General features: G+C 36.1%; 1 protein-coding gene and 1 long non-coding RNA gene across 3 annotated transcripts; one reads left to right on the plus strand and one right to left on the minus strand.

Moving 5' to 3' along the window:
* Positions 1-646: 646 nt before the first annotated feature.
* LOC121960320 (uncharacterized) lies at positions 647-1,503 on the minus strand. Its single transcript, XR_006106957.2, has 2 exons — positions 1,369-1,503; positions 647-1,260 (listed from the first exon to the last, which is right to left on the minus strand). It is a non-coding gene; the product is annotated as an uncharacterized LOC121960320 (long non-coding RNA).
* Positions 1,504-5,779: 4,276 nt separating this feature from the next.
* On the plus strand, positions 5,780-16,346 carry pstpip2 (proline-serine-threonine phosphatase interacting protein 2). 2 transcript variants are annotated; one of them, XM_042508918.2, is made up of 14 exons: positions 5,780-5,933; positions 7,121-7,221; positions 9,276-9,350; positions 10,094-10,128; positions 10,633-10,739; positions 10,823-10,885; positions 11,506-11,604; positions 12,595-12,640; positions 12,865-12,944; positions 13,033-13,131; positions 14,005-14,101; positions 14,221-14,305; positions 14,434-14,465; positions 15,232-16,346. In XM_042508918.2, the coding sequence occupies exons 1-14, from the start codon at positions 5,901-5,903 to the stop codon at positions 15,285-15,287; spliced, it is 1,008 nt and encodes a 335-aa protein (XP_042364852.1). In that variant the 5' UTR covers positions 5,780-5,900; the 3' UTR covers positions 15,288-16,346. The 2 variants fall into 2 exon arrangements, with proteins under 2 accessions (XP_042364852.1, XP_042364853.1); XM_042508919.2 differs by lacking the exon at positions 9,276-9,350.
* Positions 16,347-16,432: the final 86 nt, after the last annotated feature.

Consider the following 16,432-nt stretch of genomic DNA (forward strand, 5'->3'; position numbering starts at 1 on the left):
TTAAGTTAGCCATTAAAACAGAAAAACGTGAAAGCATTCAAACAATTTAAGCACAAATGAAAACATGAATGTAAAATAAGCTATTTTTTAGCATGTTAAAAGCAAATGAAGAAGACAATTCTACATGTGACATTGTGGCATGATTCAATGACACCCGGTAGCCTAAAAACATGCTGGCATGTTGTTGAATGTTTCCAGCTTACGTTTTGTCCCATTTTTCCTGAATGCTTTAGGTTCTCACTCAAAACCCATTCCCAAAAAAGTGTACCGTGAAAAAATTTCTATTTCACGTCAAACAGCTAGGTTAAGTGCAACGTCCTATATCCATTTTGTTGTTACACTCTTTTTGTTTTAGCTGTAGAAGTCTTATTACCAAAAGAGAAAATCAACATACCACAGGACTTACTTGGCAACTTGTAAGACCAGTAATCTTTGCTCCACCTAACAAGTTATCTCAGACCAACTGTAATGTTTGTTTCATGTAAAGCACATTTGTAGTATCAATGCAGAAACATGTTTGGTGATTGGCTGCTAATATCTTATGAACCAAAGAAGTAAAACCTCAATTGTCCGATTTAACCTGATGTCCCACCTTACCTAACTCCACCTGATAATCCACATGACCACATGACCACATGACGAGATATTAGACTTGAATATGCATCTTTTATTATATTATTAACTCATGACATACTTCCCATTAGAAAGACATTTTTAAGATTTTTGAGTCAATAAGTAGCTAACTGAGTCCTTCAGTGGACATAAATGTGATAGACTGACAGAGCGTAACATGGAAAAGTGTCCATATATACAGCAGTATGTATAGATAATCAGCCTTTTTCAGCAGATGTCTTCAATTCAGATGTTCCACTTTGGTTCCAGTCACCCAGGGGTCTGAACAGGTGGATAAACAGCATCCCCACACATTTGGCTTCCTCTACAGAGCTTCAGGCTTGAATACGACAACAGTCCACTGACAGTCCACATCCAGCGTCTCCATCAGGGTGTTTCTACGAGCTGACATCCCACTTGAGAGTCACCATTTTACCCTCAGTGATGAGTCCAAGACTCCTCTGCTTCGGCTCCCAACGCCATTCAAATTAAATCCATTTCCTCTTTCCTTTTCATTTCGATGTCACTTGATTTTAGAAACAGTCTTGTAGTTATTTATCAGTATTTCCAGCAGTTTGTATCTCCAGTAGAGTCCATCTCCAATCTGACGCAGCTCAAGTGCGCAGTAATCAATTGTGGCAGAGAGATCTGTGGGCAAACGACACGAGTTAAGTATCAATGATCTAATACACATACAAATCTATGAAGCTTAATTAAAACTAGGTTCAGATAAACAAAATCTTCTTAGATACTCACCAGGGCTAGCCATTTTAATAATTTCTCTGTCTGTTTGGTAAAGAGAAGCTTCAAAGTTCCAGTTTTTCTTTTTCCGTAGTTCTTATGAAGCTGTTCAGTTGTGGCTTGACAAGAAGGAACAGGTCTGAACTATTGATAGCAGCCCTGGCTTAAATACAACCAGCTGACGTAACTATATGGCTGAGGAATCCCCGTCAGCTACAGCCAAGTTCCTCCCACTTTTGTGTTTACAATTATGGGATGCCTTTAATCAGTTGTATTACATAAAACTGTACATAACACATACCTGTACCTGTAATGTTTGTGCCACACAGTTAATGCTTGCACTTTTGTCCAACATAACCATGTTGATGTGAGCACATATAAAAAAATTACAACAAAATGATTAAAAAGAACATATCATAATAAAATGATCTAACCATTTTAGAAGATGAATTCAACACGCATACATACATTTAAAAGAAGCGTTACAGCGATGACAAGAATTAACTAAACCTTCCAGCTGTAATGTGTCACCTGATACAAGATTTCAACATTACAGACCGCGCTGTTCAGTAGATAAAGGCTAGATTTTAAGAAAGGACTTACATGTTTATAATCCCACCATAAAGATTTATCGTACAGGTAAGATTTGAATGGAAAACAGCTCACAGGAGGATCAGTGGCTGATTCTGTGTCCTTGGGGGCTGATTGTGATAAGATATTAGCAGATTTTGCGGTTGTTATTGAGAATGTAGAACGCGGTCATGAGACTAAAGTGACATTTGACTGATTATATAAAGAGAACCACTTGATATTCAAAACCACCATGTCATGTGATCAGTACAATGTTTATTTTACATATACTAACAGGCTGCTTTAACATAGGTATGACAACTTTTATTGCCTGCATTCATGTGACATCAAAAAGGCATTTCCTCTGATTACATTACACACACCAGGGCGGTGACTAGATACACCATGAGCTCACAACATATACGACGGTATAACGGGTTTATACCGTCAAATATATACTGTATATACTGTTTGTGCATTGCTTTTCGGTCAAACTCTAGGAATCTCCTTTAAGAGTAACATATGGCATGAAGTCTCTGCTCAGTTCAGGCGTCATGAACATGTTAAGGCTTGCCTGGAAGCTATCTCTTCCTCTTTGCAGGATCAGGGAAGTACCCAGGGAAATTACTGCAGTCTGTAGTCAGGTGATTGGAGCACTACTGGCTGAGTTACTGTGACAGGAGTTAATTCCATGTAAGGAGAAGATTTAAAGCGTTACAGAGTTACAGAACAATGAGAAGGATTAAAGAAGATACTTTTTGATGTAAACATATGGAGAAAGGCAGCGGTGGAAGAAGTACTCAGATCTTAAACGTCATTAAAAGTAGCGACACCACAGTGTTCAAATACTATAAGAAAAGTCATGCATTTAAATTTGTACTTGGGCTTAGTGAAAAAACGAAAGTATAAGCTTTAAAATGTACTTTACCAAAAGTAAAAGTACTCATTTTACAGAATGTCCTAATTCAGAATCATATATATTAAAGTAAGTAATAATTATTGATGCTGTAATGGGTTCATGTGGAGCTCATTTTAATTACTTTACATACAGCTATAATATCTATAATCTATAAAAAATAAATGCTAATCGATCAGGTGATTTTTATTTAGCAATCTAAATATGCAGAATGTAACTAAAGATGTCAAATAAATGTAGTGGAGTAAAAAATTCAAATATTTAACAGTGAAATGAAGTGTAGTAGAGGTATAAAGTAAATGGAAATACTCAAATAAAGAATAAATACCTCAAAATTGTATTTAAGTACGTAAGAAAATGTACCTAGTTACTTTCCACCACTAGAGAAAAGACACAAGAATATAAGCAGAATATAAGCAGCACATCACAAAATACTGGAGGAAAGAAAGTAAAATTCATCCTGTACTTAAGTTAAAATATCAATATATTCATGTAGAACTACTTTAATGAAAACAAGAAAACATGCGGAAGTGTAATCAGCAAAATGTGCTTAAAATATCAGTTAAAGAAGCTAAAGTAATCTTTCTGGGAAAAAATGTCCACTGTAACTAATGTATATTTCAATATGAAATTGTTCAAACTGATGCTTTGGTAGAATTTTACTGCAGTAGCTGATGAAGACGGAGCTGGATTTAACTTCAAATAACTTTAACTTACTTAACTTTAAATATGCAATTTGATGTTTTAGTTCACTGGTTCCCAACCTAGGGGTCACTTCATTTTCCCTCTTTGGGTCTCAAATGGTTATTCAATTGAAACCATCTGAGAAGTTTATAGCGGAAGTGTCTCTTTGGTGCAACCTCTAACAACTCAGAGACATCTAACATGTAGCATGGGGCCCCAACTATATGCTGCTTTTTTTTTTTTGAGGGGTCACAAATCAAAAAGACTGGGAGCCACTGGTTTGACTTTAGCAGTGCATGTGTTTTATAAGCTTAAATGTATGTACTATATATTGGCTATTAGCTGTTGGATAAGAAATAGAAGTATAGAGCAGAACACAATGGAAATACTCAGGTAAAGTAAAGTTCATCTACAGTGCAGAATTGTCACATGGTTGCAAAAGGCCTCTCTGCAGATAACAGTGTTGTAAAACATCTTGTCCTCCCAGTCTTTTATGGCCACATAGGTAGAAAAGGGAGAGTTGCTGTTTTCAATATACATGTACTATGAACATGCTTATCAGAGTTGCTGTACATACAAAATGTTTAGTCATGTAATACTATGTCAACACACTTATTGTTGTTGTGAAAATATGAAATTACCTTGTGCCTCCTCTACTCTCTGGATATGTGTGTGTATGTGTGTGTGTGTGTGTGTGTGTGTGCTCCTGTGGTAGAAAGAATAAACAAATTACAAAACTTTAACTGCAGTAATGTCTACACCGAACTGGCTTGACAGTTTTGACTGTTCTGCATATGGAGCAGCCTACTTGCCCTTTTGCATATTATTTCTGACTACTTCTGTACATTTACAAGTCTTTTAGACTTGTAAAATGTATATTTTTGAAGTGGTATTGTGATTTTTACTAAAGTTAATGATGCAAATACTTCTTTTATCAATGTACATGTTCCATTGTATTTTCATTATTCTCACACTTTTTAAAACCTCACTTACCTGACTGGTGAGTTTTAAACCATGTGTGTCCCTCCATCACTCTCCAGATGGCAGCACACTCAAACTCAGTGTGACAACTCTCCGGGGCCCAGCTGCTTAGAGAGGGTTCATGGAAGCCAGCAATAATAATGTTCGTCCTAAAAATAAGCAATGACCACATTAATCAAATTTTACTTTAAACCATGATATTAATCATCTCTTTATAAAACAACAAAAATAATTATCATATTTATTACTGTTTAAAATGTAATTTTTTCATAATGAAAACCCCCCTCTACTGGAAATAATGTTGCTATTTATTTTTTAATCCTCGGTTCGAAGCTGTTATGAGAAAAAAAAAATGCACTGGACCTTTTCAGGGGCCCTGCCATTTCTTTTGGAGGGTCTATGTTAAATTACTATACGTAGGCGACCAGTTTGCATAGTTTGCGTATGTAACTGTTGTTTATTTGATTATACAGTGTTGGGCAGATGGGTGCAGTCTTTTTTTAACTTTAAGAGCAATAAAATTCAAATGCAATAACAAAAAACAAACAAATAAATATGAATGAAAAGAGGAAACACATTGAATGTTACCACAGTGTTACATAAATAAATATTTGTCAAAATGTTTATGTAAGAAGCTCTGTATTCATTACAAATAAAGCAGTCTATAAGAGGAGGAAAATGTAAATGATTGAAAATGAAGTACAGATATACACTGAAATTATTTCAGTTAAAAAAAAAAAGTTGGGTTGGGTCTTGGTTCAGCTTAAAGAAGGAGCTGTAATGTAGTCATTAGGAAGATGGCAAATTTTTCTATTCGTCCATTCCATTTCATGTATATGGATTTTGCTGAAAATGACAGCTGCATTAAAATAAACATTTTTCTTATTATCATTCTTCTTATCACAAATACACACATGGCCAGCTGACCACTTTTTCGAGACAACATATAAAATAATAACACGACTTCCATCACTACTACTACTACTACTATTATTATTATTATTATTATTATTAAATCATCCCACAAATTTTGTTATAGGCCTACATACAATATATATTTGTATAATTGTTCCATCACAGGAAAATTCACATTCTGTTTAAATCTTCCCAGAACACTCTTTACAATATATATTCTATATAAAATGTTAAATTAAACCTCTTTCAAAATATTGTTAATACATTTTTTTCCCTAAGATTATCAAAAGTGTGAGGATGGACACAAAGTGCACGTGCAGACAACCCTGACGCTAAGCTTTTATTTATCGTGACTGCGCATGCGTCAACGGCCCAGCCCACAGAATCACCGTACAGTAGCAGCGGGGACAATCAGACACAGATACGCTCAGTCAACCAGCGGACCTGTCCACAGCACACTGCCTCTGTCCACTCAGCCGCGATGAAAAACCTTCATTTCAAGGATTTCTTCTGGGTGAGTTTTTAGTGCTGTGTTTTGAGGTTTTTTCGGTGTCATTATTTGAAATAGTTGACGAAATTTTGGTCGAAAAAAGTAATGCCGCCGCGTGAATTCAAACATGAGGATGTGTTTTGTCAAGTAATGCTATAGCTAACTTGTTTTACTGTAGTAAAAGTACTGTAGTAATTCAGACCCTTCACTAAAGTAAAAGTACTTCTAACCTGCCACACTTTCAGGTTCTCAAAGTATCTTAAGTACTGCAGAAATATTGCCTTAGTGTTATACTGTTAAATAATGTTAGACTGACAGATTACTTTTAATGGTGCATTGATATGTAAATGACATTTTATTTTTGTTTATTGTAGTTAACCTCTTGAAACCTGAAATTGGCTTGATTTCTTTCAAAAACATGGAAAGTAGGGAATGAGCAACTTTAAGAATTATATAAAAAGTTACAAGAAAAATATCCAAAATGAGTTATTTATTAGTTATTTAAACAAAAATAAAAAGAAAAGTAAAAGAAAAAAAAATCAGGAAATGAGCTGAAAAAGTGCTAAATTAAGATAATAATTCATGATAATTGTAATAATTATAAATATAGTGGTGGGTTTTTTGTATTTCAGTATTAAAATGAAAATGTAAGGCAGTTTAACACAGTTTGTGTAAAATTTTAATATGCAAAGTATGTGTAGCGTTCTGATAAATGCATAGGAGTTCAACAAATTAGTACTTTGTTACACTCCACCACTTGCTTTATTAAAAAAAGTAAAATTACCTACAGACTCTTGGGTAACTGACTAAGCAATACAGTTGCTTTATATCTTATAGGGATAGAAAGTCAATTACATGCTGATTTTGACATCTACATGGTGAGGATGATTATAGGCTGTTACCACCGGCTTATCTAAATCACGGAGATGTACAGTTCAAAACATCAATTTACATCTCTGTGCCAAAGTAAAGTGTTTATTTATGTCTGTGTCATGAACTTCATGGTGTGAATTTAGAGTCAAACAAGTTTAGACGGAGTCTGTGTCTCACTGGGCGGTAGTAGAGGTGGTGTTATGGGAGCATTGTGTCCCTGTGTTGGTTTTTTGTATAATGCAAACTCAATGTATAAAGTGGACATATAATACCACTACTATACTACAATTCCTAAAACCGAAGAACAAAGTAAACTATTTTATAATTGTTATTGACAGAACGCTGACCTTACCTGCACTGCTGGCTACGATGCTATCATCCAGTATCTCAATGATGGCAGGCGGACATGCAAAGAGGTGGAGGACTTCATGAAAGCCAGGTAATGCTATGATCTATATATGTAAATATGCAAAAAACAAACAAACAAAACCATAGACCCTGGTGGTTCTCTTGATGTTTTCTAATTGTCAGAATCACATTAAACTTTAATTGTATGACAGTGACTAAAAATAGCATTTATATTATTTGCAGGGTTTGACAGAATCAGTTTAAAAGAATGGAATGAAAATGAAGCTAAACAAGAGAAGGAACACAAAGTGTAGACTTTGCAGTGTCATTATTGTGCAAAGTCGTGAGGTTTGAGAGGAGTTGAGTTACATAGGTGAAGTCTGTAACATGAACACTTCATGTGTAGGTGGACATGGCGCAATCAAAGACTGCAGTTTAATTTAAAGAATATTTTAGCATGCTGTATTTGATTAGTCTGTGATATTATGTAGTTTGACACTTAAAAAAAGAGTGACAAATCATTTGCATGCAATAGCCTACAATCTATCAATCTTGTGGTATAAAAAGCCGCTGTGTATAAAATTGGCAATGACAATAGCAGCATTTATTTCTGCACTCTACAGCATCGTGGTAGACCAGCGGAAAAAAAAATTTTAGAGGAGGAACTGAAAATGTTTTTCTAGCCGACAGTGCTGCAGCTCTGAGCAGCTTTGGCATTTGAATTTCGATTTCCTCCTTCCTCATGGGATAATGAATCTGTCCTATCTCTCTCACTCTCTCTTTCTCTCTCTCTCTCTCTCTCTCTCTCACACACACACACACACACCAGTTGGCAGCCAGTAACATGAACTTAATTTGCTTAGATTGCAGTGCAATAATAATAACACTTAAAGCTAAGAATACAGCAAAAGGGGACATTACGTAAAAACATAACTGAAAGTTTCCTCATGTAACAATGAAAAGCACTTCTAGAACCACAAGAGTTTCCAAGATATTGAAACACACTCGTCTCAGTGGGACACTCACACGAAAATCAACCGCTGCTTGCAATATCACTTGGTTTATGCTCCAAGACAAAAAAAAAAGAAATCAAGAAGTATATGTACACTTTAAAATCTGACAAGTTGATCGTGCTCTAAAAAAAAGGCAAGTAAGTGTAGCTATTAGGCTTTAGCTATGTGTTTACTTTATATTCAATGGTTTGTTTAACTTCAAATGTAGTTGTTTACTTAATTTTGTCTAAAGTAATATACAAAAAAATATAACAATATAACAATAACAGCAAACTTAGCATTTTACTAATAAAATTTAAGCTGCAACAACTTCATAAAGTAAAATAAAGACAACTAAATTTTAAATAAATATGACAATAAGATATAAAGTAAACATAGTTTAAGACTAATAGTTATGTGTACTTACCAAGACATTTGGTTTCCTAGATTTTTTAAAGATCGACTTATAAGATTTTACAGTGTATGGGATTATAAATGAGAGTATAGAGATAAAGCAAATATGTGCATCATATTCAATATAACTTTGGATCAGTGACTGCTACAAGTGTGCTTTTTTCTGTTGTATTAAATAATATCACAATATATTCATAGATGAAGTTTTTGCTCATTTGTGCAAAAGTGCATGCATGCATTTGCAGCAAATAGTATGCAGATGCACACGCAGTAACACAAAAGGCCCGTGTTGTGTATTCTGTAAATTGCACCTCGTCATTTGAGTTCCTGATTATGCAGACTCAATAAAATGATAAGGAATTCATGTCATTAGAGCCTAAATTAGTCCCAGAATGTGTTTCCTGGTTTTCTTGTTGCCCTCTCTTTATCCATACACGTATGAGTGCTTTTGATTTTGACTGAGGCAGCAGGGTTGTTTTAATAAATGCTTTTGTATTTCTGTGTAATTCATGTATGTCAGTACAGACACAGTCCTATCATAAATTCACATTTGATGTGAATTTATGATGTTGGTTTCTAAAAATGTCCACAGGCTGATACTGATGACCAAGTTATGTATATATGTAAACTAGCAGTAAAGCATTGTCACTGATGTCATGTAAATTATTTTGCAGTTCATCAGATAAAGGATTGTTCTGTTCCTTCTCTTTTATTCTTGGTTTCTGGTTGTTTCTCTCAGGGCAACAATTGAAGAGAAGTATGCCAAAGATCTCCTTAGTTTGTCCAAGAAGGTGTGTGGACACAATGAGATGAAGTAAGAAACCTCAGTGCTGACATGCTGTTACTATCTGTTTGACCACATCGATTTTTACAGTGAGCCTCAGAAAATGAATTGAACGTAGAATGTGGCAAATGTAGAGGTGAAAGCGGTCTGGTCAACAAGCGTGGGAAAATTTTCACTCTGTTGTTCACAGTTTAAAGGTGGAAATGAGGACTGCATTATTTTTCTGCAGTTTCCTAATAATGTCTATTTTGTCAGTCGGCTTTTGTGAGGTGATATCGTTTCCACATTAGCAAGTCTAGTTCCCATTCTGACAAGGGTCACATGACCAGTGTGACTTTGTTTCTGTTTGTTTCTGAAGGGGAAGAAAGAATAATGGGGGAGGGTGAGACGGGGAACCTTATTTACTTAATAAAAGCATTGGTTCTATCCATTTTCTGACAGTCATTCAGGCTTAGGTTTCAGTCATTTAATTAATTTAATCATTAGGAAAGTACAGAAAAGGTGATAAAATAATCAACAACTCCAGGCCTTGGCCTGAGTTTCATACTTTGATATTTTGGCCAGTGTGACTATGAACAGGCATTTAATTGAGCAGAATATGAACTTAACTTGAAATCATTTCCTACCTCATAAAATACTCGCAAAGTTATTTTTTCCCCCAAAATATTTTAAAATCTTGTTTTGTTAATATGTTTCTAAATGAGCTGTCGTCTTTGTTGGTGCATTGCTACAAGTCCCTCTGTAATCTTCTTATCGTATGTATTTTTTTTTAGCACATTAAAAAGATCCCTGGATGTCTTTAAATTACGTGAGTGCTTAACATTTTTTTAATATTAAGTAGCTGTGTATGATTTTCTGAGCGTATCTATGATTCAGAAGTTGTCTACACATGGCCCCCTCAAAATGGAGGAGCCAGAGTTGGCAGCTAGTAGCTAATGGTGCTAACAACGTGAACAGTGCTAACAATGGCAAAAGTGCTGACAGAGCTAACGGTGATAACCCAAAGGGGAATTGGGGAGTTCCCGCCATGCCACACCTCCGTGACATTGGTTTAGGATGGTGTTATCAACATGCACGCATGGCTGGAATTGACTTACTAAAACAATAAATAGAGAGGCTCAGATTACAAGACACGGAGAGGGAACGTGACTTTATTCTCTCTTCAGCATGCCATTGTATATCTTAACATAGCAACTAGTTGTTTGCTGCTATATTAATGCTCTCAATGTTGTACACAGCTCCTTTAATGATACTGCCTTTAATCCTTGTTTTTTGTGTTTTCTCAGTATAAACCATGTTTTTACCCCTGCAGAGACTGAACATGTGAGTCTGTCACACTTACAACTGGCCCAGAGCATGAGGGAGGAGGCCAAGAAATTGGAAGACTTCAGAGAAAAACAAAAAGAAGCGAAGAAAAAGGTTGGCAGTTTTGTCAGCACCGTAATGCAGCCAGGTGAAACACCTTTATAAGTAGTTGACTGGATATGATCCTGTCATTTCAGATTGAGCAACATATGGATGTTCTCCACAAACAGAAGTCTTCACAGTTCAAGAAGACGATGGATGTAAGAAAATACTTAAATTGCAAAGTAAATTATTAGAGGCTAAAGACTAAATGAGCCACTTCAAGGGTGCTTTCAGACTTTTCCCTCAAGAAATGTTCTGTTGCTTTTCCTTGTAAAATGTTATTGATAAACTGAGCTGATTAGCCTGTGGACTATCACCACAAGCAGAATTAAAGCCAAACACTGTTGTGATAGCACCCAGCTTATTTTAGTTCATTCTTGATTTACGTCAGAGAGTTTCAGTTGTGTTATGAAAACAGTGAAAATGCCTGTTTTATCCCTTTTCTGCTCTTCCTCTTTGGCTGGGGAAGTCATGTTGATCAGCCTGGGAAGTAGCTCACAAGGCGCAGTTCAATGCCATCTAAATCATTACAAAAAGAAGAAGTACTTGCCATGCAACATTTAAATGAAAATAGGAAAATTACTGTGTGCCACCAAAAAAACTGGATGTCAATATATTGAAGCAGCTCAGAGGAAGTGAGTGCTATAAATCCACAGAGTAATGTCAAGCTCAGTTAATGCTGCTGTCTTTATTTTCTTCTTTCCTACACATTTTGCCTTTCATATCATTTTCGATGTACATTAAAAGGCTAAAATGATAACTGTGTTGCTGTCCCCAGTCAAAGAAGACATATGAGCAGAAGTGTCGAGATAAAGAAGAAGCAGACCAGAATGTGAACCGAAACACCAACACCAACAACACCAAGCACATGGAGAAGGTACATTGAAACAATGTTGACCCTCTCACTGTTGTTATGACAAAGGATCAAATATTTACTGGGAACATTACTTTTCCCCACATTTAGATTCACACAGGGGTTGTGTTTCTTGCTGTTTTATCTATTTATTGATGTACAGCTCTTTTAGTCTTTTTTGATGGATATCAATGTAAATTTATTTGAAAACATGTTATGTAAAGACATCACACTGGGCTCTGAAAACTTGCAGTAGGCATTTTCCCACCATTATCTGATGTTTTAAAGACTAAAGATAAGTCAGTAATGATTAAGCTGTTAGTTGTGTCCCTAAAGTGCATGTAAACCCCATACTGTTGACCCAATAAAAGCTTTGAAGTAGATGGCTACCGTTAGACAGTATTATTAGGGGAGTTATATACATGATACACCTCCCTCTGCGTGGTGATTTGGTTGGTGGGGGACATTTGCTACAAAGAAAATTCTGCTCACAACAAAGTCTGTGGATCTCGCTCACTCATCTTGAGTAAGCGGGTCATGATGAGACTTTGCTGTTGAGTTCTTCAAATGTGTTTTTTGTTGCTTTGAGCACCACAAGCCGAGTGCCATCTAATTCCATTATATTGGAGAGAAAGCAGACATCTTTCTACAAATATCCCCAACACACAGCAACTCACACCAAAACACTCTTGATTGATAAATAGCAACACGGGTAAGGGGGAAAATATGTTTTTTTGATTTTTACAGCACAATTATGTTTGTCCCTTGATGTGAAACATGTACAATACAATAGAGAAGGTAAAGTTGTGCTTAAACAATACTAATACTTAGGTAGAAAAGATTCAGTGATTTCCATAATATTGGCGGAGGTATGTGCTCTGATTATCTCTGATCTTACTTTCATAGGTTTGACTCTACCAACTCACCAGCACTAATTTCGGCACTTGTCACTTGTTATATGTTATCCAAGGACCTACTGTTGAATACTTGTGTTCTTTATTTATTACCTTTTAGCTCTACTCTAAAGCACAGCAAGCAAAACAGAATGCAGAAGAAGCAGGTAAGTTTACAAAAACAGCTGCTACTGACATTTTTGTCACATCATTTGCTGGGAGCATTGGTGTTGGATGGACTGGACTGTATTTATTTAGCATTTTTATCCACACTGCTTGTCTGGAACACAAAACCAGGTTGATTTTAATATAGTTTCCACACAAGAGACTGTAGTGGTTAATGGTAACTAGATATACCCTGTTGATACTGATGCATGTGTTTGATTGGCAGACAGGTTTTATCATCAGAATGTGACTACAGTGGGAAAGGTTCGAGATGAATGGATGAAGGAGCATGTTAAAGCCTGTGAGGTGAGACGTTTAGTAAGATTCCAAAAATTTGAATTTTACATACATCATGTGGATGACCTGAATGTTTCTGTTATGCATTTGTTTGCAGGTGCTTGAGAAGCAGGCAATGGAGCGTATTAACTTTCTGAGAAACACAGTCTGGACTCATCTCAACCAGCTATCCCAGCAGTGTGTGACCAGTGATGAGGTAAAGCCAACAATTAAAGCTTCTATAATCAATACTTAAACTGCAGATGATGATATGATAATTCTCCGGCGGTTGTTGTTAAGCTGTAAGGAGACAGCAGACAGACACAGTTGGTGTCTAGCCGGTGAAAAAAGTGTAGCATTAAGCAGCTGAAGATCCGGATATTTCCCTTAGGAGACGGTGGAGACCAAAAACAGAGCTAAAATGAGAGTAACTGTTGGATTTACATTCACCAGGTTGATGCAAATTTCAGTGATTACGTTATGTAAGTAGCAAATACGTATGTGCCAACCTATGTGCTAATGGGTGTGTAGGTCTTATAATGAGGTTGTTGGTGTATTGCCGTCATGGGGCAAATATAAAATAAGGAAAATGTAAATTACATTCTGTAAATTGTGAACATAGCAGAGCAGACTCCCCGATAAGAAACCTCTCTACCACATTGTGATTTTCCTTTGTCTGCTGTTTGTTCTCTTTGCCTTCTGCTCTCAGCAGAAAAGTGCTCTTATTTCACACAATTCGCCATGGAAATATCAGTGTGCCAGTTGCAGGTATACATTGATTTTAAAGGGATGAATATTAGGTGACACCCAAAATACACCCAAGGGTTTAAATCAAGTCCCTTTGTCCCTCGCACCGTACTTTACACCCATATTATAGATTATTTAACAAGCAAAATTGGTTGGACATGCCGTATATGCACTTAAGACCATCTGCTATAGATAGCTTAAACAGGGCCCATCATGTTTTGTTATTATAACAATAATACTTTCACATTTTAAACTTTCTTAGATGAACCTCGCATATATGTGAAGACATTACTTAACTGGACTCTGCCCTTGTTTGTGTGTGTGTTTGGTTGTGTATGCATAGCTGTATGAGGAAGTGAGGAAATCACTGGAGCAGTGTGATGTCCAGGAAGATATTGAACACTTTGTGAACCTTAGACGGACCGGTGACAAACCACCAGGTATGAAATCAGAACCACACCTTCACAAATCAGTGTCAATAACAATGAATTAGTGTACACAAGTTTTATCAGTTGCCAGCCAGCATATATGAACAGTATCAGTCCTCCTCTCTTAACAGCTCCGGTGTTGTATGAGAACTTCTACAGTGGTCAGAGATCTCTTGCTGCAGCTCCACCCTCTCGAATGCCTCCGCCAATCACTAGGTAAACAAGAGAAGGCTGCCACCTGTATGTTTATTCATCTATCCACCAATTAAGTATTTCAAGCTCTTGTTTGCCACTCTTTTAGAGCACTTACTGATTTATTGTTTACTTTGTTTTCGAATTTGCAGGAGGGGGCCATTACCTGATCCAACACCCAATAGTAAGGGAATGTTTTTTTTTTTTACTTAAATGTCCAGTATGTAGTATTTAGGGGGATCTTTCAGCAACTGTTTTTCACTGAAAGTAGCTTGCACCAAAAGTTGCTGAAATTCACCAGATGATTTCATAAAGTAACCACCGTAACATTTTCACTGGCCTCCATGTTGCTTTCTAATTTTAACTAACCTGTTTTCTGATCTGTCCGTAACATTGATCGTGAAACACTACTGGAAAACAAACAAACAAAAAAACCCCCAGAAAGAAACGCAAATCTACTGTCTACAGCGCCATGTTCATAGGTCTAATGGCAATAGCTTGTTTTCCTGCATTTAAAAAACCCACATAAATGTGCTCATTTAGGTAGAAAAGAAAGTCACCATCTTGGCACCAAACACTGATTTCAAAGAGGGCCTTATGCATATGTTACCTGACCGCTGTTATGAGCGGAGGAGTATTCAGTTTGTTTCATTCTCCAATGTTGCCACTAGATAACTTGTAAATCCTTCACACTGCTCCTTTAAATACAGTGCATGGTGTGTTGCTTGCTAGGATGATGTAGTTCTACTTAGTAAACATGAATACTGGCTTCCATGGGAATGTTGTCAAATTTACAACACTTAAATTTTCTGATGTGCGTGTGGGAAACAAAAGGTGTGTTCAGTTGTGGGGTTGGAGCTTGTGACTTTATGATAACCCGGATGGCTTCTGCACACTTCTGATTTTCATATTGAACCGCCTCATTGTTTTGATCTTTGCTTTGATTGCAGATAATACAGTCTACTCAACAGTGCAGGATGCCGGGTACAGTGTTATCCAGTACTAACACACAGATCTGATGGAGGAGAAGTTATTGCACATCCTGTGCAGCACTTGAGCTTTGTACTGGATACAAAGGTTACACAAGTCTCTTCACTTCCTCCTTTGTGATTTCCTGTAATGACAAGGTGTCGCCAGATGGAAATGAGTGTCATAACTGTGTAAATACATATTTTAAGGTGAGGTTGTGTGATATTTTAAATATATCACAGTGGTATAAACAGAAAGGTGAACGCCATCATTTTATTTTTAGGTTCTCATGTGTATTTTTTTTTTAAATCAAAACTAAAATCAGGACTTTAGCTCAGTATTTTGAAAAAAAAAACCAAACAAAAACCAAACCATTAGATGACATCAGTATAAAAAGTGACATCCAGCTACTTAAGAAGTCATTTCACTGTCCAGATAATAGAGCATATTTATTCCATTGATATTATGTAGGGCTCTTTCCTCTGCATAATTGCATCTTCATTTATCTCCTGTTCTGTATTTATTTTTGTGGATCATAACTTTTTTCAAAGTTTAAATAGAGATTCATAAAATAAGATTGCTTGTCTGCTTACTTGTTTTCAATTCCTCTTTGATGTGAGAGCAGCATGTCAGCTGACAGATCTTGAAATTGGAGGGTGAATGCACAAACTCATTTATCCACAGTGTACAGTTTATGAATTACTGATCATTTCTTTCCATGAAAGTCCTGTTCTTTGTCACTCGCCGTTCATCCTAACATTTGGAAAGTCTTGCTAAGTGCAAGATGTGCTGAACAACAGGCTTGTTTTCTAGAAAAAAAAAAGTTAAGTTTGACATTCAAGTCACTGAAATTGATATGTGTGATAATGACATACATTATTTTCTGAATACTTGAGGATTGTTGGAATTTTTGCACTTTGGTTTTGCTTTATTTATGTTAACATATCAGTTGTCGGCATTGCTACAAACTGTGACTTAAGTTTGAAAGAGAGCAATTAAATGTGATTTTACTGTGCAACTGAGCTGGCGCTGGATTTATGTAAAGTTACTATTGTTATCAGAATTTTTAAGCATTAAAGTTTCTCTATTCAACTTACTTTTGGTGCCTACATTAACACCTTCTATTTATCATTATAAAATATTCAAGGCTGTACCTCATTTTGACTATCAATCATGACACAA

This window comes from Plectropomus leopardus, chromosome 20 (assembly GCF_026936395.1).
Source record: "Plectropomus leopardus strain MGB_pleo_1.0 chromosome 20, ASM2693639v1, whole genome shotgun sequence".
NCBI classification, from domain to species: Eukaryota; Metazoa; Chordata; class Actinopteri; order Perciformes; family Serranidae; genus Plectropomus; species Plectropomus leopardus.

Coding starts and splice junctions, on each gene's coding strand:
- pstpip2 (XM_042508918.2), top strand. CDS start 5,901: ATGAAAAACCTTCATTTCAAGGATTTCTTCTGG. Junction 10,886..11,505: donor AGTTCAAGAAGACGATGGAT/GTAAGAAAATAC, acceptor TGCTGTCCCCAG/TCAAAGAAGACATATGAGCA. Junction 13,132..14,004: donor AGTGTGTGACCAGTGATGAG/GTAAAGCCAACA, acceptor GTGTATGCATAG/CTGTATGAGGAAGTGAGGAA.